At 38.8% G+C, this 24,389-nt stretch overlaps 1 protein-coding gene across 1 annotated transcript; it reads right to left on the bottom strand.

Moving 5' to 3' along the window:
- Window positions 1-301: 301 nt before the first annotated feature.
- HOATZ (HOATZ cilia and flagella associated protein) lies at window positions 302-21,326 on the bottom strand. Its single transcript, XM_074356833.1, has 6 exons — window positions 21,025-21,326; window positions 20,474-20,512; window positions 19,929-19,999; window positions 3,325-3,384; window positions 2,679-2,731; window positions 302-502 (listed from the first exon to the last, which is right to left on the bottom strand). The coding sequence occupies exons 1-6, from the start codon at window positions 21,248-21,250 to the stop codon at window positions 445-447; spliced, it is 507 nt and encodes a 168-aa protein (XP_074212934.1). The 5' UTR covers window positions 21,251-21,326; the 3' UTR covers window positions 302-444.
- Between the last annotated feature and the right edge of the window lie 3,063 nt (window positions 21,327-24,389).

Raw genomic sequence — 24,389 nt, 5'->3', positions numbered from 1 at the left:
ATTTATTAAATTTTTGGGGGGCTTTGAGGTATGTATGTATGTATTTATTTATTTAACTGGAGGGACTGGGGATTGAACCGAGGACCCTGTGCATGCTAAGCATGCCTTCTGCCACTGAGCTATCCCCTCCTCCCCTGATATTTATAATATAGATCAAATATTAGCAATTTTGGAAATACCCTTCAAATGGAAACAAGATTAAATAGGAGTTTGAGAATGTATAAGATAAGAAAGATGATACTGTGTAGTATCAAATACAGTAGTAAAATAATTAAAGTAGACACAAGTATTCAATAACTGGTAAAATTCCTAAAGCGTTGCATATTTAACTTTTATTTCTTTGTCTAATTGAACTGATTCCAATGATCCTGATGTAAAAGCAGGATTCACTTGTTTCAGAACTGAAGATCTGAGTGAGCCATCCTCTCCCATGTGTCAATCCATTTAGGCCAATGCTTTCACTTCTTCTTGGTCTTTTTTCTCTGACTCTGAAATCACTTTCCTGTTGGCAGTAACGTGAATTAGTTCCGACGCACAGAACTCTGTAGTTGTGAACACAATGTAGTATGAAAAACAACTTTTGAAAATTTCTCCAATAAAGATCTCTTGGATTCTGATGATTCATTAGAGTTTACAACCAAGTATAATCTTGTAGGTGGAAGGAGTGGTCATTCCACCATGAAGTGTGACTTGAAGGGCATGAAAGCAGACCTCCTAAACTTAAATGTAATTTGCTCACCCCAAGAGTCAAACTGAGATTTCATCATCGGTAATTGATTTCTTTGGATTACCCACTGTTCCTTCTAGTCAGCCCACTTCTAAATTGCAAATATTCCTGGGTGGATTAAAAAAAAACCCATATTGCTACTAAAACTTTACTGTGTACACACTTTTTAGTTCTTTCTTTGTGACAGAAAAGGACATGGATTATCCTAAGGACTGTTGAAGGAGTGATGGTAAGGGCATATCTGTTTATGTGGGGGGTTTGGGTAGACAGAAGGATGGAAGGGGGAAAAAAGAGGGCAAAATTAAAGTGAAATTGTGTCTTAAGATATTTCAAACATTTAAAAAATGTTTATAAATTAATATGCAGTATAGAAACACTACTTTCTAAATTAGCTAATACTGAATGACATGACTTTTTTTAGCTAAAATATGTGTGTAACAAAATATGCACACTACCTACATGAAATATTTGTAACAAAAAAAATTTGTTTTTTTTGGGTGACCCAATTTCTCATGGAGCTTACACTACCGTCATAGACAAGTAAAAAGTATGTGAAAAGTTAACTAACAACTTAAGACATAATAAGAGTTCAATAATGACAAAATATGGGCACAAAGCAGTGCATGACCGATTGCCAAAAGAAGGGTGCAGGCAGTAACTGCATAAGAAGCTTGGAGGAAGAAGATGTCACAGTGAAATGGAATAAAATCCAAGGTTTTGGGACAGAGGAGGGAGGGCAGGCTGACATATAACAGGAATTCGGTAAGCACTTAAATTATTAAGGGAATTGTCTGTTCAAGCTGTGAAATACTGTTGAACTCTTAGGTGGATCCACATGGGTAGTAACAGGACTGTTCTGATCATTCCTATAAAAATGTGCATGGAAATCTAAGGTACCAGACAGATCTATTGATACTATTCAATCAGCAGTCTTCATTCTGTGAATCAGATAAGTGAATCTTTTGATTGGACTAGTTTTACCCCATCCTTAGAAGCTAAGTCAAATTATCTGTCTAAAAAGCAAAAAGTCAAGTTACTGAGCATTGTATAGACAATGCAGTCAGGTGATTAAGTAATCTTTCCTTTTATTTAAAGAAGTTTTTAAAATTAGTGTAGACATTCATTTTTCTTTAATAACATTTGTTAACATTAAAGAGAGTCAATCTCAATACCAATGAGATTAATAATAAAAATCCTAATATGTGTGTATGTATATGCATGACTGGGACACTGTGCTGTACACTAGAAATTGACACATTGTAACTGACTACTTGAATAAAAAAATGGAGAAAAAAAAGAATAAAAATTCTATTACTTTTTGCCTTTCCCTGAATGTAGTATGCAAATAAATATTTGTCAAATTAATGTTGAGTTAGCCACATTGGTTTTCAGTCATAATACAAAAATGGAGACATTTTAAATTAGGGGTTCTTTAATGGTGAACCAGTGACAGCCAGTTTCCTTTAAACTCTTCTGGACGGTGTGCCTGGTCTTGCTCTAACATTATTCCAGGGATAAAGCTATTAACCCATCACTGTGAGTCTAAAGCTTTGCTACATGAATGTAGATTTAGCATCCTTACACATGCGTTTGGTGGTACCAGAGTTGATAATCTAGAAGACTGCTGATTTGCTAAAGATGGGCGGGCTAGGTGTGGGTGGGGGAGAGGGGAGCTGAGAGGGTGTGATGGCAGGTGAATACAATTACCCATGATGGGACAGGAGAGAAAGAGAATGCGTACAGAGACTCAAGTTTGACCTCTTCTCCTGTTTGCACCAACTTATGCTTGCATATTGCACAGACAGGTAAATGGGCACACAAGCTTTAACGCAGATGAACGCAAGAAAGGTTTCTCAAGGCAACAAATCTCTAAGACAATGAGTGGGGTTTTAGATTTGAAGGTAGGGGACAAACAGCAAGAAAAAAGAAGCACTTCCTTAAGGGAACTTACTTTGCTTTGTGCACCTTGGCCTTTGGTTTATAAGGAAGGGAAACCAGTTCTTTCTTAAAAAAAAACAAAACACAACAAAAATCAAAAGGGAAAATTTTTACTTCTTGCCCTGACTGAAATTCACTTACTAGCAAATTAATCTGAGGTAAAATTATCACAGAGTTTGTAACAAGTAGCTTCTTAAATCAGGAGACTGTGAGCTCAGAAATGGTCCGGATTAGAGCATTTGGGGCTCATTCCGGAGAGTGTTTGTACATCCATACGTTTATGGGGTGCTCTTGCTTTTGTTGTTTGTCCCTCTTCATTTAGTGTTTGTTTTTGTATGATCTAAGCAAGATCAATCATTGTGAAATAAATACTAGCCCTGAAGCATGGGCTCATGGTAATATCCTACAGCTTTACAACATTTGACAATAAGCCAGTGACAACGGCACCTCACTTCTATTTCGGCAGCGCTGCACACTCTGGAGGTAGCTTTGGTTTATCAATCACTGCCAGATTATCTGATGTCTATGCCCTGCCCCACCTCCAGCATAGAGAAGGCTCTGGACCATGAATATCTAGATTTAGGGGTTAAGCTATAAAACCTATGAGAATTTGCCATAGTTCAAACAGATTTATCTGAATGCCTCCCTATCAGTCTCACGGAGATCCTTTCTTCTCTTTGTTTTCTTAAGAGTTGGATAATCTCATCTCTCTTTATAGCCTGTGGAAAGGGAAAAAAAAAAAAAAAGTGGGTGAGTCTTTTGGCTCAATAATCAAGATTTCTCTCTATGGAGGGTAGAAATTTTTTCATTTTCCATTCTGTATTTTGGGGCAGAATTAAAATTTTTCATTTTAATAAAAATATTAGCTATGAACCATGAACCAGCTGAACGACGCTAAGAACTTTGTATACATTTTATCATTATTTTCTTATAACACAGAAGTTTGACACCACTATCATCCTGTTTTACAGATGAGGAATACGGAAAGTACTAAGGTTAAAAACTTACCCAAGCTTTCAAGTGGCAGAACTAGATTTGTTTCTTTTTCTTTTTCTTTTAAAAATTTTTTAAAAATTTATTTATATTAAAAGTTAAAAAAATATATTTTACAGAACTGGATTTGATGCCAGCCCTATTTAACAACAAAGCCCAAGCTATTGGCCACCAAATCGCCTAATTTTAACTAAAATTATATGGTAGCAAGGCACAGAATCAGCCAGCTCAAATAGCACGCCACCACCTACGTCCACAGCAAGAGGGCTCTTCTAAGTAGCTTGCATACAGAACAGAGCCTCACACTCTTGGGGCTCCTCTGTTGTAGATATTGAGACAGGTAAATTTTCTTAAGAGTGAAAGAAATCAATTTAGTGTAGGCATGAAGATTTATCACGATATATAGACTGTATAAAAAGAGGCAAGCACAGGTCCAAAATTTTTTTTTCATAGAATCTCATTATGTTCAGTTTTAGAGACAGCCAGGCAGAAAGTTGCACATCGAGTAGTTGAGAAAAACGTGAGAATCTGACAAACCAAACTTGCATCTTCATATGGCCAAATAAAATGAATGAAACACTGTTTAGATTGAGGCTGGAAGCAAGATACAACTGAGAATGGACATAGATTTGTCCGAGTGAGGTAAAAATTCTAAGCCATCCGTCCATCCATTCAATTTTATTGATTTTATTGAGCACCACTATGTTCTTAGAGCTGCAGTAATAATCATAAATTGGGTGGCTTAAAACAACATATTTATTGTCGCACAGTTCTGGAGGCTATAAATCCAAAATCAAGGTGCCAGCAGGGCCAGGCTTCCTCTGAATTCTGTAGAGGAATCATTCCTTTCCTGTCCTAGCTTCTGGTGGTTTGCTGGCAGTCTGTGACACTCCTTGGCGTGCAGCTGTGTAACACCTGTCTCTGCCTTCGTTGTCACATTGCTTTCTCCCTGTGCTTTTCTGTCTTCACATAGCTGTCATTTTGGATCAGGGGCCCACCCTACTCTAGTAATTAACTTCTTAACTAATTTTTTTCTACAATGGTTCTATTTCCAAGTGAGGTTACATTTCGGGGCACTGGGGCTAGGACTTTAACATGTCTTTTTTTTTTTTTTTTCTTTTGTGGGACACATTTCAATCCATAATGAGCACCTATGATGTAACATTACTGTGCTCGGGCGCCGAACAAAATACAGTTCCTGTCTGCCAGGTGATGGCAGACTTGTAGAGAAAAAGACAAGTAAGCAGTTTCAAATGAAGAGGGATCCTTGATCAGGGAAGGTGTTTCAGAGGAGGTCATGTCCAAGTATAGACCTGAAAGTGTAGTCACCAGATAACAGGAGAGACAGTAGGAAGGAAGCTTTCGAGGTAGAGGAAACAGTGTGCAAAGCTCCAGAGGCTGTGCATTGCTGAGTAATTCCTCAGGATGATTCTTCAGTCCTGATGTCTGCAAGAGAAGCTGCGGGCTCAGGCACGCTCCCCTGCGATGCGGGAGGTGGAGCCGTGTGGGGACAAGAGTAACCAGCAGCGGGGACCACTGATGCTTTGGCTTTGCACCACTCTGTTCAAGTCGTATTAATCTTGCCTTTTATAAGCCTACAGTTTTAAGTTTGTTTATTTTGGGACAAGATTTCTACTTTACACTTGAATTTTAGGCATCATTTATTATAGCTATTGAAAGAAAAAAAATTCAGGGTCCTTTAAAAACTAAGCTAACTTAAAAATACCTGTCAGTTTGCTATGGAATAAATAAAATAATGTCTATAGATAAAGATTTGGGATACTTTCAGTGTACATGTTCAATGTTATAATTTCTCCCACACTGTGATTACACAGCACTTTTTACCTTTATTACAATGTTGATCTTCCTTTCTCTGCTTTATCTCATAGTTGCTACCATGTCCTTTTCAGAGTCTTACATCTTTTTATTCTTCCTTATATCTTAACCGTGTCTTGTAAACGGTACTCAATGAATTTTTGTTGAATTGAATTAACTGAGTCATGATACGTGAATGAAACCATTGCATTGTCTAATACAAAATTATTAGTCTAAGCAAAAAAAAAAGTCTTAGAAAGTGAAATTAAACTGTAGGTAAGTTTAGTTCTTAAAATCTATGAACAGAAATACATGATTATTTTCTGTGTAACTACTGGGTAGTCATAGGCAAGCTAGATTGTCAGAATGCTTTTAATGTAATAACAGACAAATATTTAAGTAATCTTGTTAATACAAGGTTCTAAATAATAGTGGAATAAAAAGTCATTCATTTAAAATTTTGATTTCAGATACTTTTCTATTATAATGGATTTTAATGCCTAATCATTTTTATAATATAATATAATGCACCAGAAACAAAGCTTTCAAATATGATTTGATTTCTGCTTCCTGGACATGCTTCCTGGGAATGACAACTACTGCAGGCAACTGTGTCATCAGAACAGAAACACTGGCAACTATTCTAAGAAATCTCTGCCAGGATAACTAAACAAATTCAGTAGCAGGAGAAAATTCTTACAAATAAATAATTCTTATAAATAAATAATTTCATAACAACAAAAGAATTCTCATTTCTAACCATGGCATGGTGTTTTGGCTGTGTTCATTAATGGATTTAAAAAAATTAGACTTTATTCTTTTAGAGCAGTTTCAGGTTCACAACAGAATTAAGCAGAAAATATAGAGTTCGCACATTAATGGAATTTTATAAGATATTTTAATTTATTAATGTATTAATTCTTAAAATAATAGTATAAGGGGTTCAGAATTTATATTTTAATATTGGATGTCTTCTTATATTATTCACTGTAGTTACATTCCTTATATACTACTCCTGAAAAAAATAAATTATGGAATAAAAGTTGATCTCAGGAAATTAGGATAAGATAAAATATAAGTTTAATGTCTTATAGAAGGTTAATGAATTTTAGTGTCACTTCAATAATTAAGTTGCTGAGTTCTCTATTTTTGGCTTTTCAGAGCCAAACAGTTTGAGTGGCAACATAGATTAGTGGAGTCAGGTACATTTGGGTCTGAATCCCAATTCTGCTGTATGATTAATGGCTCCTCCTTTCCTTCCTCCAGCTATAACCACTAACCCATTGACTAGAGGTTTGTGATCTTGGATAAATCAAAGAATCACTTCTCTGAGTATCGATTTCTCATCTATAAGGAAGGTTGTGAAAATTGGAGATAAATACAAACATTGCTTAGCATAATGCATGGCATATGGTGGATATTTAGTAAATGGTATCTAGTATTATTATTAGAGAAAATTTTTTTTTCAGTGCTTTCAAAAATGTCAAAGAGTGGGAAAAAGAAAGGAAGGATGGATTACCCATCCTCTGTGTACAGGCATGGAGGGTTTCTGATGATTCAACCTCTTACCTACAGGTGAGTTAGTGAGTAGAGTTGGAAGGAAGGAAGGAGAAACAAGGAGAGATATTAGATGTAAGATATTATTTGCCCTTAATTATGCAGTAGAAATTCTTTGTCTACAAATTCTCCAGTGTATTATAAACTTCCCCCTCAGTTAGTCTTCAGTTACCAAAAAAAGCTCTTAACAAACACTAGACTTTAAAAGAAAGGTCCTTTCTTCTCAAAACCTAATTCTCATATGAAAAATGCATTTCTTCCTCATATTATGATTGAATTTTTTTGTGAAACATTCATCAAAAATAGCATATGGTAGTGTATAATTTTGATTACCTCTCTCCATTACCAAAACAAATTTATCTTGACTCCCATAGTATAAGAGCCTAATTACTGAATTTAATTTTAAGAACATCTTAGAAGAGTATTGAATTGGTTCCAAAATCAGCTCTTTGCTTAGTTACCTGGCAACCATTCCAATACTTGGAGAATCCAGAAGCTCCTGAAACCAGTGTGATACAGTAATTAAGCACCTTGGCTCCATTGTCAGGTGGACCGAGGTTCAAACTGTCTTTACTATATTTTAGCTGAAATAGTCACTTACATGTTTCAGCTTCAGCTCCTTCGTCTGCAATAGGGGTAATTATAAGGCTTCTCAGATAGAACTGTTCTGATGATTAAATGTGAATGTGAGTAAAGGATTTAGAGTGTAAATGCTGTGTAGTTAGTTCTCAAAAATATTATTGTCCAGTGAGAGGAGCAGATGGTTGGAAAAGGAAACACACACACACACACACACACACACACACACAAAGAAAACAAACTTAGAAGCACTGGGGGAAATATATTAATTCAAATAGAAATTTAAAATATTTATTCTTTCCTTTGAATATAAATGCAATGCATGCTCATGACACAAACATCAAAACGTGTGAAGGAAAGGACATAAAGCAAAATAATATTTACACAAATCCATTACTGAATCTAAAAATCTCAATGTAAGTTTAAAAATGTAAAACATGTGACATTTTTAGAAGAACCTTAAAAGAGTTCCAAAATAAATAATCTAAAGATTTAAAAACAATGCATCACATTCAGAACAGCAGCTAGAGAAGCAGTGGGCTAGCTTAATGATCATGACCCAGAAAGCACGCTTAGTGATGGGAAGAAGATAGCAGTACAAGTAAAGGTAAACAGAGACACAGAGGCAGGAGTGGGCTCAGAGCTGCTTAAAGATGGTGTCTGGGACAAGAAGGTATACAGGGAAAAGAGGTATACAGGGTAGGACAGTTGAATGGCATCATGTTGAGGAACTTGACATAAAGAAAGCTCTGTTTAAAATTGTTTTAGTAGAAGATAGGAACTATGTTTCTGACCTCAATATTAGTAAGTTAGAAATAAAAAACAGATAAGAAGACTTCACACATTTGGAAATTAAAAAGCATACTTCTGAATAATTTATGGGACAAGTTATAAATCAGAATAGAAATTTTAAAATACTTAAAATGGAATAATAATGAAAATGCTACATAGCTTGTGAGATGCAGCTAAAATAGTACTTTGAGGGATATTTATAACCGTAAAGGCTTATATTAGAAAAGAGATTAAAGTGGAAAATTAAACAACAAAACTTTTCACAAAGTAAAAAGGGAAGGAAGTTAGAAGGAAAGTAAGAACTAACTCAAAATTGAAAAGAGAAGTAATAAAAATCAAGAACTGATTACACAGAAAACAAAAATATGGCAGAGGATAATAAGACCAAATATTGAGTTTTTGAAAAGGCTATTAAAATAGATACTCCTTCGGCATAATTACTTAAGAAAAAAGGATACAGAGAATGGTTTCAAGATGGTGGAATAGAAGGACGTGGAGCTCACCCTCTCCCACAAATACATCAAAAATACATTTACACGTGGAATAATTCTCACAGAACACCTACTGAACTCTGGCAGAAGGTCTTGTCCAAGTGGAATTACAAAAAAAAATCATCACAAAACCAGATAAACAACTGTATAGGTCCTACTCTGTAGCCAGGGAACTATATTCAATATCTTGTAATAGCCTATCAAGAAAAAGAATACGAAAAGAATATATATATGTATAACTGAATCATTATGCTGTACACCAGAATTTAATACAACATTGTAAATTGACTATACTTCAATTTAAAAAATTTTTATGTAAAGGCAAAAAAAAAAAAAAGAAAAAAGAAAAAAGGATACAAATGATTAGAAGTGAAAAGGGGTAATAACTAGAGCTGCAGTAGAGATTACCAAGATGATTAAAAACACTATGAATCCTTTACAACCATTAAATTTGAAAATATAGATGAAATGGATAATTTTCTAGGAAAAAAATAACTTACCAAACTATTTCAAGAAATAAAAAACAGGCCCATCTATTTATTCAGAAACAAAAAATAAACAAGCAGACCAAATCTGTAGCACTTAGGTAGATCAGGGCCATATTTATCATTTCAACTAGTTTTTGTCAATATTGAACTCATCAGCTGGATTGGCCTTGGACTGAGTTGGGTCTACTTGCTGTACTGTTCTCCACTTCTAATAGACTTAGTGTCTAAGTTAGCTTCTATTCTGGACTCTTTTTCTAGGTTTCCAAGAACTGTTGCGAAGGGTATGTGTAGTTGGAATACAGTAATATTCTTTTCCCACTTGATTTTTGACAGGGTTAGAGTTGAGAACCACTAATCCAGACCTTCAGAATCATCATGATGTTTACCTCTTAATCTACATTTGTGGAGAGAGGCATTATGATAAATTTAATTACCTTTTATTTACCTGCAATGGGTAAATTAACTTTGCCCTCACATTTTGCTCCAAGGTTGAAATTTCAAAATATATATCTTCAGTGGTAATTTTTCTTTTGCAGATGATAAAGATAGATTAAGAAAAATCTGTGAGAATCTCTTTTTAACACTACGAGCAAGCCAATCTCGATTGTATCTTTTAATCAGGATGTGGATACCTGGGTGACCATGCCTTTCATAATTTACTCATCATCCTTTGAGATTTACCACTCTGGTCAAAGCATTTTATTGAATAATAAAGCTTATTTTGTACCTGCTAAATTTTTATTTTTCAATTATGTGTTAAAAAGAAAAGAGGGAAAGTGGAGAAGATAAAAACAAGCTTTCATTGGGTAACTGCTGGATGTCAGGCTTTGTGTGAGTAATTCGTTGAATCCTCCTAACACAGTGAGGTGGTGATATTATTGTCACTTTACAGGCAGAAGGAACTCAATCAGCATAAAAATGAACAGCTTTTCTCTGGGTCACTTAACATTAATTAGGTAACTAATAACTGGCAGTAACTTCTTTTGCTATACCACCTCAAACACATACTGGAGATTTTGGCACACTTACATATACATACACACACACACAGTCTCTACTCTCAAAGAAAAATTTATATTCTAGTGGGAAATGTGTGCTCTGTTAATACACAGCAGGGGGAGCTAATTCAGTGTGAGGTCTGCTTTGATCAAGCTCATTTACTTACGGTATCACGTAGTACTTGCTAAAAGTGGTGAAGGGTGAAGAATAGTTGAATTACAGTGGTTCTTATAAACTGATGAACTGAGATCTTAATTTAAAATGTACACTAAATATTTATGATAGAATTTTGGATTGCAAGTCAATTGTAAAATGGGAATTCCATTCTAAATTTAGAATATTACCTAAGTAGAACCAAGATTCTGTGGTTTTACAGAGGTTAGAGAACATTATCTGATTTTTTTTTCTTGAGGCTCCAGAATTTAACTATTATTTCTATGCCAATAATTGGGAGTTAAAATGTCTAATGGGATTACAAGGGAATTTTAGTTCTTATTCTACGCAGTCTTAATCTTCAGTAGGTTCCAATTCTGTTCTGTTACAAATGCATCTGAGGAAGGTGAGAATTATTATTGGCTTAAGGTAAAGTTATGTATCAGTAAAAAGCCTCACATTTGGGCTTGATTCCAAAAGGCAGTATGCATCTCTTGGTTTGTTGATTTTGATAACAGAATGATTCAACTATGAATTTGCTCCATGAATTTACTACCATTCCCTGTATTTATTAATTGAAATCTGCTATATAGATTCTACAACTTCCACATAGTAAATTTATATCTGCTCTAATAATAAGATACAGAAATGTTGGACCTCAAGTAATCTACCGTGCCCTTTAAAAGATAGCTTGAATAATCAGTGAAAAGGCTTTCTCTAGCTCTAATCTGATATTTAGGTAGACCTAAAGGCAGTAATCTATGGGAGTTGATGAAACGTGTTAGAGGATTATTAGTTGGAGGGAGAAAGAATGCTGACTTGAGGAAAAAAAATGCATATTCAAGCACCTTTTCATACCTCCTGGAAATTGCTTGGTCCTGGCTCAAATCCCAGCTCTGGCATATTTAATTTTCATTTTAAAAATAATGGCTTACTAAAATGAAAAAAACATATCAGTCATTTTATATAAAAGGGAGTCAATACAATTTTTCTTAAATGTAGGTTTTGATAAAATATGAATTTATCTGTTCTGAAGAAGAAAAATGTTTATTTTCTTGGTTCTGTTATATATTTTAAAATCCTGTTACCTATATATTAATGAAAAACCAATAATAATCACCTGATGGGCATAGCTCTTGTTTTAAAACATTTACACAAAACAAATGCATGAAAGTAAAAGCAAAAATGGTTTTTAAAAACTGCTTTAATGTCTCTTTAAAAGGCACTTGTTTTAAAAGTCAGTGAGATTTGAATTTTAATGTTGAGAAAAATATGAATATAAATGAATACTACATCTTTAAATTCAATGACATGTAGATATCTTAAGGATACTCCTATATAGAACTGAATTATATGCTACTGATGATTCAATCTGCAATAATGATCAAGGCTTGTCCTTAGCAAATAAGTAACTACTGAGTCTTAAACATTTTCATCATGTTCATGGTTTCATAGAAAAAAAAGCGGTGAATGAGTGAATGGGACAGATCTCCCCTTCCAGGTATGTCTTCCCTGTCCTGCCCATTAAGATGTGAGGAGGAGGGGGTGCGGGATCCTCCATCCAGATGACTCTATCTCATCTCTGCACCATATGTTCACAGGCCTATTTGACAGCTCAAATAGGCTTATCTTTGCTTATCTGAAGGCACCTCACACTCCATGAGTCTAAACTGACCTTCTAACCCCTTCCCCCTCCAAAAAATACCCTAAAACCTGACATTCATTTAACATTCCTTGTTTCAGAGAATGGCACCATCCATCCCGTTAGGCAAGCCTTACTTTCCATATCCAATACACGACTCAAGTCCTACCTGTTTTGCTTTCTAGATATCTCTTAAATCTACTTTTTCCTCATCCAAGCCACCATCACCTCCCAACTGGATGATTGCTTTGACGTCTCTGCTTCTGCTCTGGCCATTTTCAGTCCATTCTCCTGAACTTTTTCAAACAAATCAGATATTATCATCCTCCAACTTAAAACCTTTCAATGGCTTCTTATGGTTCTTCCCATGGTCTGACCGTCCCATGACCACACTGGCCATTCAGCTTCTGACATGCGCGATGCTGTTTCTGCTATCCGGAATGCTCTCCTAACGCTCCCTCCTCCCCTCCTTCTGGCTTAATTAATGCCCACTCTTCCTCCAAATCTCAGCTTCATCTTTGCAGAAATCCTCCCTGACTCCCTTGATTGGATCCACACTGCTACACATAATGTTAAATGTTCTTCTAACATCATGTATAATTCTTCCATAAATCTCTCCCTGATTAGACTGCAAGTTTCAGATAAGGGCAGGGTTTGTATCTTTAAAACACATTTCTAGTTGTTGTTCATTATTGTACTCCAGTGCCTAGCACGGTGCCAGGTACGTAGAGGTTCTCAATAAATATTTGTTGAATGCATCTTGCACAATTTTTCTAAATCAGGTTCTTCTAACTTTTGGCTCCAGGGCTCATCCTACTGTTGGTGGCTTTGCTCAGCCGCTCATGCCTGAGCTTGACACTGCCTCTTCAGCTTTGATCCTGACCTTGCCTGTATCTCTTACTAAGGCCACAACGTTTTCAGCTGCTTTGGGCAAACATTCTGTAAAGTTCACTCATAAGCGTTTATTTGGTGGGTTAGGAGAGCATCTACTACTTGTCAGGTGCTGTGATTATAAAATCAAGGAAGTCATGATCTTTTTCCTTAGGGAATTTAGAGCCTGCAGGAAAAATACATCAACTACACCACAGGACTGTGTGTCAGGGACTGTGCTGGGGGAATGCACGGGGTACTATGGAAGCACAAAGGAAGGGGCATTTGCATCAAACCGGGGAATATGTGAGGGTGAGGAGAGACTTGAATGTGACTATTTTTGCATTGTTTTTAATTACAAGTAGGCATCAGCTAAAGAGAGAAATGGGAGAAAGGCATTTCCAGGCAGAAGAAATGGTAGACTCAATGTAACAGAGGTGACCATTGTTCCGAGGTTCTTGCTTGCCTTTGGTCACAACATTTTATCAATGGATCAGTATATAACCTTGTTTTATGTGAGTTTCTCTTTAAAGACACCATATTTAAAATACCTTGTTGATTCATCAACATTGAATTCATGGCCAGTAGCACTTATAACTCATGTCTGAATAAATCTTATCCAACGCATGTATTTTCTCTGTAAGACACATCACAACCTTCCTACACTTAGGAACACCAGACAGTACTTCAGCACTTGGAGGCTAAATCATAAAAATAAAAAAAAAACCAAACACCGTGGCACCAAATAAAGTGTAAAAAGGAAATGTGTTCACAATACGAGAGCTGAAACTGGAAGGCAGAACATCATCTTGTTCAACCTCAGCTAGGAAAATTCAAACTTTTCACCGCTCTGTGAACGTCCTCCAATAACTTCCAATGGAAGTGCTGTGAGTATTGATTTGGGGGTTACAAATAAACTGCAGCTAGTAAGTGAATTTGCAAATATGGAATCGTGAATCATGATGGTTGACAATATCACCAACATGGTGGCTTGGGGAACGGCATAATCTCAGGAGCCAAATGGACAAATGGCTCTGAGGATATTCCTGACCACAGTTCATGTGACTAAAACATCTTATCATAGAAAACAATAAAATGATGGAGCACGTGTAGATACAGAAATTGTTTAACTACCTGGCCCCAACGTAACCTCTCTGCAGAGCTTTTCATCCGCCTTTGATGGAGGCAAAGGAAAAGGCAGATTTTGGCTGTGATTTCAGGTGTGCTGTAATTATTTTTTAGTTACTTGACCTACAGAATAATCCAGTTCTTCAGTAGACCCTGCTTGATTTGCCCTACTGCTTAGAAGGTGTTTACTAATTTGAACAATAAAGCTTTGTGTAGCTGGAATCCAGTTGATAGTTCTGCCTTTATTTTTAAAAGTGTGTGATCCTTTTTGGCTTCATTCTGTGTTCAAGTGTTTCATTTAATCATGTTTTGCAAGCAGATAGCATGGGTTCTTGCCTAATTGTACTGTAGGGCTTAAAATGCTTTTCCTTTGTTCTTAAGGTGAATGTATACAGAAGATAAAGTATATAGATCTTTGGAAAAAAAGGATGAGATGCACTTGGGGCATGACCTGATCCAACTCTAGGCCTGGGTCTGTCTGGGCCAATGAATTCAGCTATTTGATCTCAAATCTCATTTCTTACCGCAAGTGTCCTTTTAGGGACTGTAGACGTTACTAAAGAAGACTAAGAGGGGAACCTCATCTATACTGAAAATGTTTCCCAGAATTGAATAATGTTTGAAAACAAAGTGGTACAATAGAGGATATAACAGAGTAATTCATATTTATACAAGCTTTTAATTATCATTTGCTACCAAAATATTTGCTTGTTACTGTAAATGCACAGTCTGTTTTTATTATTCTTCCACTTGAATTCTTTGACAAATTGCGAGCAACAAGAATTTAAACAAGGATTTTTGTTGGTGAAGAAGAGATCCACCACTTCCTAATGGTATTTGTTTTATGGAGGAGCAGGAACTTTGTTATTATTACATTAGAGCAGGAAAGCAAAATTAAAACAAAGCCAGATAACACTGTTACTGAGAAGATTTGGGTTTGTCTGGGAAGCCAATACTGGGCAATTTGACACCAAAGAGGATTTTGATCTGAGCACCCTGGCAATGACAGCGAGGAAATCCCTTACATCTTAGATTGGATCTACAAAACTGATTCAGTGATTCTGAGAACCCCTTTTAAAATGTAAGATAATAGAGGATAATGTTACAGTTTCCCACCTTCATGATTCGGTGCCTAAAAACACAGCTTCATGAAGCTCCTTAGATTCTTCTTCTTCTAAGAGTGCTCTCATCATAGCACAACTGGCTTCTGGTTGATGGGTGTGCCATAGAGCAAACTCACTTTCGAGGCAGACTTACACGAGGGCCAGCCCTGGTTGTACAGGTTGTGTGACTGAACAGATTAAACCCTCATTCCCAGTACAGAGTGTACCTTTATTGCTGTTCTGCAGATTGCATATTCTCCTTGGAAAAACCTTTCATTTATATTCACTCATGTTAAAACTTTAATTCCAGATGGGCATTTCCTAGTATGTCATCTATACATATGCCCTAAGATACTACTCTGATCTCTTCCTGCTTCTCCCAGCAAATGAATTATTTATAATTCTTTTCATAAAGAGATAATCAGCTAAAGAGCTTTCTTAAAGGTGGCAAAACTAAAAAGCAAAGAAGTTTTATGATTTCAAAGAATTAGCTGACTATTCATTTATTATAATGTTTTCAGACTACTTTAGAACTCTCAGAGGAAGAATAATGGTCTAGCACAGTGCTATAAGGTTTCCTTTATGGACAGAGTAAGCCATTTAACCTCGACAGACTCAAATTGTTTTTGATTTTCTGCCATGGATATCCATCACAGAAATAGTTGTGATTAATAGCATCTGTCCACTAACCGAAAGCATTTATAATACAAACCTGGAAAATATTCCAAACTGGAGGATAACATCAAAGTTTAAAAAAAGTTCAACAACTGAAAAATCAATATCAGTTGGGGAGAAAAAGCTATAAAGGTACTTTCAGAAGAGATGGAAAATACATTTTTAGATTTTTCATTAATTTTAAGGAGAAAGTGGAAGAAAAAAAGCTTTAAGAGACTTGATGGGAAAATATTTTTTCCTCTCTTAGAATGAAAATTATTCCAGAAATTTACTTCTCAATCTGTATGTTCAAAACATGGGGAAGATTCTCTTAAATTAAATAGATCATTGTAAATGTTTTATTAGTTACAGAGAACCTCCCACCCCCATTTATGTTCTGCCATCAAGCTAAAAAATTCTAGAGCAGTGGTGGCAGCCAGCAGAGAGAGTACCATAGACAGGAAAACAGTGGAATTCAAAAATAGATTCTAAGTTTTAGTAATTATAGGGAGTCACATTTCCTCTCATCATATATAGACCCATGAGGTAAAAGCAAAACTGAGGTGATCACTAAATTGGTCCTAAAGGAGACCTGCAAACAGATTAAGTTTGAGGAGTATTCTTGTAAAAATGATCAGCCTAGGAAAATTTTCCAGATGGATATACATAGAAAAGGCTAAACAAAACATTATCACTGTGTAGAGCATACACTCATTCATTCATTGATTCAATTATGCATTTATTTAATCAACAAAAATTTATTGAATTTCACTAACCAGAGAAGCATCAGCGTTGAGCAATAAGAAATGACCTCTGCCCTCTTGCAGGAAAAGAGAATTAACGTTTGTTGAGAGCGAGTGATGGCTTTATGTATCATATCACCTCTGTGAGGTGGGATTTTTATCTTTCCTCCTTCTCTGTCTGAGGAAGCTGAGCCTCACAGGGGTTGAATAGGTTACTCAGGGTCACTCAGGAAGTGGCAGAGTTAGACTTGCAAACCCAGCTGTCTCCAAAGTCCACTACACTGAGGAGCCTATATGCTAGCCAGAAAGACAGAAACATACACAATTAGCCATAAGGCAGATGGGAGGCTGTAGCCGACACTGTGAGAGGTGTGTGTGACTTGCTATGGGAGCACAGAGTAGGGAGCTATTTATTCTGTTGTCTCTAGGTCACTTCTGGGATGGCTTCACAGACAATTGCACCTGAGCTTGGCCTTGAAGGTAAATGGGGGAGAGCATTTTAGGCAGAGACATAAAAATGCATTGCAGGTTTGTGGCTTACAGTCCCACAGGGCTGAAAACAGCATTTCTCATACTTGAATTCATACCACAGTCTTGAATTTTAGAATATTTGGCAGCGTACCTGAACACTGCCTCGGCTGGCAGTCATTACAATACAATGAATCTCCTGGGCTTTGCTTGGAGATTGGCTTTGGATCTAGGCTCCACCACTTACCAGTTGGGGAAACTTCGGAAAATCATGTAAGCTGTGTTACATTAAATGGGAATAATCATCATGAGGCTATTTAAGGAGGATGCGAGTGGATACATGCACAGTGCTTAGGTTAGAATACACAGCACATCATATGCACTCACTAAACTGGGTGTTATGAGCACTACATCACAGGAATATCGGAGGAGACCTGTAAGAACATTCAGTTATTATGTGATTCTCTTGGTTGCTTTTTCACCATGGCATCGTTTGAACAGAACTGCACTGTGCTGTACTGACTAAACTCACCCATATACTCACAAGGCACAGTTTTAGTAATATTCTCTTTCTGTCCTGCTGGCTTGCTGTTCTATTAGGCCTCTGATCTTCTATTCTCAACAAATAGAATCATCTTATATACTGCATTGCAGGACCCACTCGACTTAATATACAAGTTGACAGATATCATAGAATAATGTGTGTATGTTTGGGTTGAGCAAAAATACACTTTATCCATTCACCACTTTGGTGGCATATATGGGGGTGGCACACAGTGTGCCTTAGCCTAGTGGTTGAGAACCAGCTGTACAGAGGAGGCTGCCTTGGGGGTAGTGGTGGGGTGAAGGGAAGGAGGAGAGTGGTAGGGAGAAGTGATTCAGGCTATGGGCAGATTGGAAAAGAGCTTGAATACCATGCTGGAGGTTTTGGTCTTGATTCTGCAGAAATGGAGAGCCAGGGGTAAAAGTGAAAGTAGGTGTGTGGACTGAATTGTGTCATTCCCACCCCCTGGCCCCTGCAAATCCTATGTTGAAGACCTAACCCCCAAGTGTAACTGTATCTGGAAACAGTCTTTAGGGAGTTAATTAAAGTCAAATGAGTCGTAAAGGTGGGGCCCTAATATATGAGGACTGGTGTCCTTATAAGATGAGGAAGAAAGAGACACCTGAGCTCTCTCCCTCTGCCACGTGAGGATGCGGGCAGTCATCTCTAAGCCAGGAAGAGAAGCTACATCAGAAACCAACTCTGGTGGCACTGTGATCTCACACTTCCAACTTCCAGAACTGTGAGAAAATAAAATTCTGTTATTTAAGCCACCTCATTTGTGGGGTTCTGTTATGCAGCCCTAGGAGACTAATACATACAGTAGGGAAGCAGCAGAAAGGATTTGGGTTTTAGGAAGATGACTAGTGCAAAATGGAGGTTTGCTTTGCACATTCTTTGGTCATCTCTATACATTCTTTGAAACTCAGTTCCTTTGGGAAAATGTCTTGATTCCTTAAGCTTGATTTTGATGTCCTTCAGTGTGTTCCCATGATATGAGGCACATACATCTATCATAATAATGTATCATAATTCTTGTCTTTAATTGGCAGTCTCCCCCACCAAATTATAAGCTCCTTGAGGTCAGGGACCATGTCTTATCTTTGCATTCCCAGCATCTCGTACTGTACTGGCCATGGCAGGATTTCCACAGATAGCTGGGAATTAATTAAGTAGTTAATAATAGAAGAACCTGGGGCAAGGAAATCAGTTCTAAGACTTCTTGTTGTCCATTAGCAGAACATCCACTTTAACTCATCATATTGTCTTAATCGTTTGACAAAAGATGATACAATTTGATAATACTTTGTCTTTAATCTTTTATTTCCAGTCCCTTCCAAAAATGAAATGAAAAAGTTCTGAAGAAGTTGATTTTTAATGATTTTTTCCTCACTGATTATTAGGCTCCTTTCCCCCACTAAGTTCTGATATAAACATATAGTACCTAATAGCCTCAAGAGGGAAGAAAATGCTGACTATTTCTAATCACTTAATTTGTTTGGAGGCATCACCAAGAGTCCACAGAGGGAACTAATGTGATCAGCAAACTCAAATGCATTGTTCTGTAATTTATGTAGAATTCCGGATAAGTCTTTTGGAGTTTGCCAATACATCCGATGATGAAAGACATTAGGCCAGACCAATCTTCTATCTTTGCTTTTGCAGTACAGGAAGAGTTACAGGAATGGAATTTATCCATTAACCAAATAAAATGTTTCTATAAATCACTGTACTAATTGCTGAGTTAAAGGTGGTGCCTGCATCAAGAAAAGCAAACATGGGATATTGCCAAGAAGAGACATGCTCAGTTGATATGACAACACCAATGTGTTTAATTGTAGCCTTTAGTCAAAATGGTTCTAGATGAGAACTCGTTTAATTGTGACTTATTATGACAGCCAATTCAATTTTTTCCTGTTCTTACAATATTTCTGTTCTTAGAACATTGTATATGGTTTGGGGCCTTATTGGGTTGAATTGTGTGAATCCATCTTCCCCCACTTTCCTTTGATTTATTGTTCTTACACATCCTTGGGCTTTTGCACAGACTGAGAATAGCCAAAGTTTAATAGAATTTCTTAACCTTCAATTCAAATTCTATTAAAGATTTTCCAGTTGGTTAAGCTGATACATCAGAAGTAGAACATTTTTATACACCTGTGTTAAAAAAATAATTGGGATGACTTAGAAAATAATAATGAGCTTTTAATAACAATCAGATGACCTTCTGAAATATTGGCCTACCTTTTGGAGATACTTTTTCTTCTCCTCAGATTCCTGAGTCTTTAGAGCTTCAGCAATGACATCTCTACTCTCTAAAGAAAATAAAGTCAAGTTCAATATGAAATAATGTTATCATGATTTTACAATACTGTTGATCTAAGATTGGATAAAGGTTAAAAGGTAATACATAGAGCAGGAAGGTAAACACAAATATGTACTACCTTTAGACTATGAACCAGATTTGTAAATAATTGGAGACTGAATTAATTAGATATGGCTGCAGGGAACCTCTAACCTCTTTAGAAGATGGGTAGCCTGAGTCCAGAGACAAGAAAAGGTCTCTAAAGAGAACATACATGCAGCATCAGAAATTCCAATTTCTACATTCCTATTCAATGTGTTGTAGGATTTTAGGCATTTTTCTCTGGATAAATAGAGTGGTCCCTGAGGCTGGGTCTTGCTATGCAATTCAGGAAGTTATGCCAGTGTGATATTGTATCCTTTTTACTTATTTTCTGAAGAATCTAGGAATCAGGATGTTGAAAAGCATAAAACTTGGTACTTACTGCTTTTCTCAAGGATGAAAGGCTGGACGTAACTTTTCTCTAAAAAATACAAAAGGGAAGTAAAGAAGTTATTGGAAAAACCACAGCATTAAAGATGTTTAAGCTTTCCATACCTATAAAAATTGCATAACAGTTTCCACATCTTAGGCCTTACAGGTCAGGGAACTTGGTTTTTTAATGTTGACTCTGCCTTCAACTTTCTCTGCGGCTTTCACGTTTGAACTCAATTACGTAAACAACCATTCTTAGTATCCTGCCAGCCAACATGTAACATTTGCCCAGATTATGCTATACCGTTAAGCCAAACAGATGTCATAACTCAAGGGATATTTTAAGATGTACTTTTAGATGCAACAAAGATATCTCTGATCCTTTTTGGGTGGAAGGATTGCTGAGAACGTTTAAGAGCAATTTGAATAGGGCGTTAGCCATCTGCAATGAAAGATTCTTATTTTAGAATTAGGTCCGGCAGTTTCTCCGAGGAGGGGCTCTGGTATCTTCCAGGTCGGTTTGGAGGAGGCAGAAAGCGTCGACAGGAAGCAGCCACTCACCAGGAGCCCTGCTCCTGGAGGGCCGCGCCACCGGCAGACGCTGACTGCTGCCTCTGGACAGCACCAGCTGAGATTCGTTGTGGGGATACAGGGACGCCGCGGCCCAGAACTGCTTGGCCAAGTTGGCGTCTCGATCCGAAGAGCCGGTGAACACCAGTAATCCCTGGTGGCAAGTTTCAAAGGACTCCTTTCCGCTGCTTGGGTCGCTGCGGAGCCTCGTTTCCATGGCAACTCAGGACGCCTCTCCACGCTCCCTCGCCCTCCTCCCAGCCCCGCCCCCGCCCCACCCCCACCCGGAAACCCGCTAAATTGGCAACAACTTAGGCCGGAAGCCTTCAGTTTCCTCGGTGGAGGTGGTTGTTCAGCGCGCGCTTGTGGGCCACCTGAAGCGCACTTCTGCAGTGATCACAGGCTTCGGGACCAGTCCAAGCCTTGGAGTCGAGATAAGAGTCAAAACATCAACCCTGGGGGGTGTTGTCCTGTTGGGAGTCAGTGGGGAAGCATTTTAGCTCTCTTATATCCTCAGTCAGACTTCTACCGACCTCCCCCTCCACCCGCCTCCCCCGCCCCGCCCAGCTTCCTTTCTCCGAAATATATCTAAATAAAGCTTTCAATTCCTTAGCCCCACCGCCCCAGTCCCCTTTGCGCACCAGATTGCTCTGGCTCAGCACCTACTATGGGGAAGTTCTGGGCCTGCACACGTTGGAGAATTCACTACGGTAGCTAACATCCTGCCTACGGGAGCTAAAGTTGTGAACTCCGCTGATAGGTACCCCTGTTAGCGTTTTTGTTATACATCTCCCCCTCTGAATCCTTTAAAACCAATCTTACGGAAAGAAGCTCGATTTAGAGTGTAATGTCACTCTCAGTCCCACTAAAAGTTGTTCAGACTTCGTTGTAAATGATTACTTAAAAGTGCATCTGATGAGTACTTAGTTCCTTCATGAAAAATACACTAGAAAAAATGTGTTGATGCCTTCTTATAACAATATTAACAAGTGTGCATGCACAGCTTTCCTGGGAGATTGTTAATTTAGGAACAATTTAACCGTTTCAGTGTTAGGAAAGTCGTAATTACTGTGGCAGGAATTGAGATGGATATCATAAAACCAACTTAGGAAAGGAAATGGACACACGGTAATAATCACAATTTAGTTTCCTTAGTGTCTTATAGTTTTCATAGTGACCTCATGGCACTATTTTTTCAAGATATTAATACAGTCTCACAGAAAGATAGTTCAAAAGTTGCTAATCACAAATCTATACAATGACAGCTCAGGAAAATATCCTATTCCCTAATATATCTGAAAATTTTTTGGTTCAGAACCTGAATACTGAAAAATAGTATATAAAGAGACACATAAGATATATTACATACATTGTATATTTAGCAGCCAAAATGTTGACTTCTCTCTTGGCTGAGCAATGAGAAATAGGCAATGGGTGATATTAGCGAATGCCAATCCCCAATCTTCACTTCCAACCCACCCCCCACCCCCAAATACACACATTCCCAAACACCTCAATATGCACAGGCAGCTCATCTGGTTGAATTTCCAGATCTTTTTACCTGGCCGTGTGGTTAGTGATTGGTACTATCAGCAATCAGCTAACTACACTGCCTAGTAACTAGACTCACAGAAAAAATAAAGGTTTATCACAAACTGCAGTCTCAGGTTGGTGCCCCTTACGTTGTGATAGGCAAATCATTGATTCAGTTGTAGTTCACTTTAGTTGATTGGTTGGTGAATACGCTACTACATAATAAAAAAGAGGTACAATGAATCACAGCATACAGCATTAAACATTACATAGGGGGTTCCAGCCAGCAATTTCAACGTCTTAAAGCCATTTAACACCACAGATTTCGCTTTCCTTAACATGCGATCGCACAGTCTTTCATTTACCCCTAGAGATAGTTAACAGTGTAACTGTATCTAGAATCAGCAGCCCGCCGGAGTTTGCAGAGGCTACTCGCACGTTGACAACGTGCTCGGCCAGCAGCGCTAAATGCTGACGCATCAAATCTCGAAGCGCAGCCGGCTCCTCTCAAACGCTCGGCGTCCGCTGTTTGCCGCAGAGGGTGGCGTCTTCCTCGCGGCGGGGCGGCGGATGATGCTGTGCCTTGTTTTGATGGCAGTGGAATTAGTGATTGTAAGCACCAGAGTACAATCAGCTAATTACACTGCCTACAAACCGAGCACCGGGCGCCCGTGGGCTGCAGCTCCTGGACAGGCTGCAGCTCCTGGACAGTCCGCAGCGCCGACGCGGTGTCCCCGAGCGGGCTGGTCGCGGGATCGGGCCGCCGCGACCCCACATTTCATCCGGGCCGACGCCCGACAGTGCCTGGGCGCGAGGGCCAGGGCGACCGTCCCCGGAGGACGCCTCGCAATCCCCGGGGACCCTCGCTGGCCCCCGCGGGCTCCCCGCGCACACTTGGCACCGTCAGCGGGCGGCGCTCCATAGGGATCTGCACCCCCAGTTTCGGGCCCCCCAGGCCCAGGTGACTCGCGGGGGGCGCCCGGCCGGCTGGTTTCACTTGGGCCCCGCCTCCCCCCTACCCTCCGCAGCCTCCCGCGGCTCCCAAGGGCCCTCCAGCTCAGAATCGCTTCCCTTCTCTTTCCCCTTGGCTTTCTCGGCTCGGCTCCCACCTCCTTCACCCAGGTCCGGCCCGCCCCAGAAAACTTCTGTTCCCAGCCCAAACCCTAGAGCCGGCTCTCTCAACCCCGTGCGCCCCGCAGCTCCGAGTGGCCGAGTGACCGTGGCCGTGGAGGGCCAACTGCCCTTGGAACCCCGCGGGCGGAGGGGGCGGGGCGGGCGCGAGATGGGGTGGGATGGGGGAGGGGCGGGTGGGGGAGGGGAGGAAACAGCGAGACGGGGCGGAGGGCGGGCCCCTGTAGGGAAGAGGCCCAGGAGACAGAGGCACAGATCTTAACAAGTTTCTTTTCCTGATTTGTCAGGAGAGATTGAGAGCGCCTTCACCCCTTCCCCCTCCCCAAGAAGCCCCACAAGTCCACCCAGTTTTCATGCCCAACCCCATCAGGGAAAACAGCTTGGCAGGTACCAGATTGTAGGCTCGTATCTTCTAAATGGACATGGGCCTGGGTATCCTGTGATGTGCAGGAGGACTGCTCTTGAGGTTCCATATGCACCCTTGCAATCCCCTTGGGTTCTCTTACACTCTCGTAGGGCCCCGCAATGAGGTGGGAGCTGGACCGTCTAGTCAGAGTGAGCAGCCAACTCTTTACTTAGATCGAAGTGTGGCCCTCTGGAGATCAGGGCCACAGTTTTGTTCTCTCTAGGTCAGCTTTAGGCAAAACTGTGCCTACTTCTAGCATTTTATTTAAATACCTGCTATATGTTCA

The sequence above is a fragment of the Camelus bactrianus genome, chromosome 33 (genome assembly GCF_048773025.1).
Source record: "Camelus bactrianus isolate YW-2024 breed Bactrian camel chromosome 33, ASM4877302v1, whole genome shotgun sequence".
Classification (NCBI taxonomy): domain Eukaryota; kingdom Metazoa; phylum Chordata; class Mammalia; order Artiodactyla; family Camelidae; genus Camelus; species Camelus bactrianus.
Note: the sequence above shows the minus strand (reverse complement) of the source record. Positions and strands in the feature narration are given on the sequence as shown.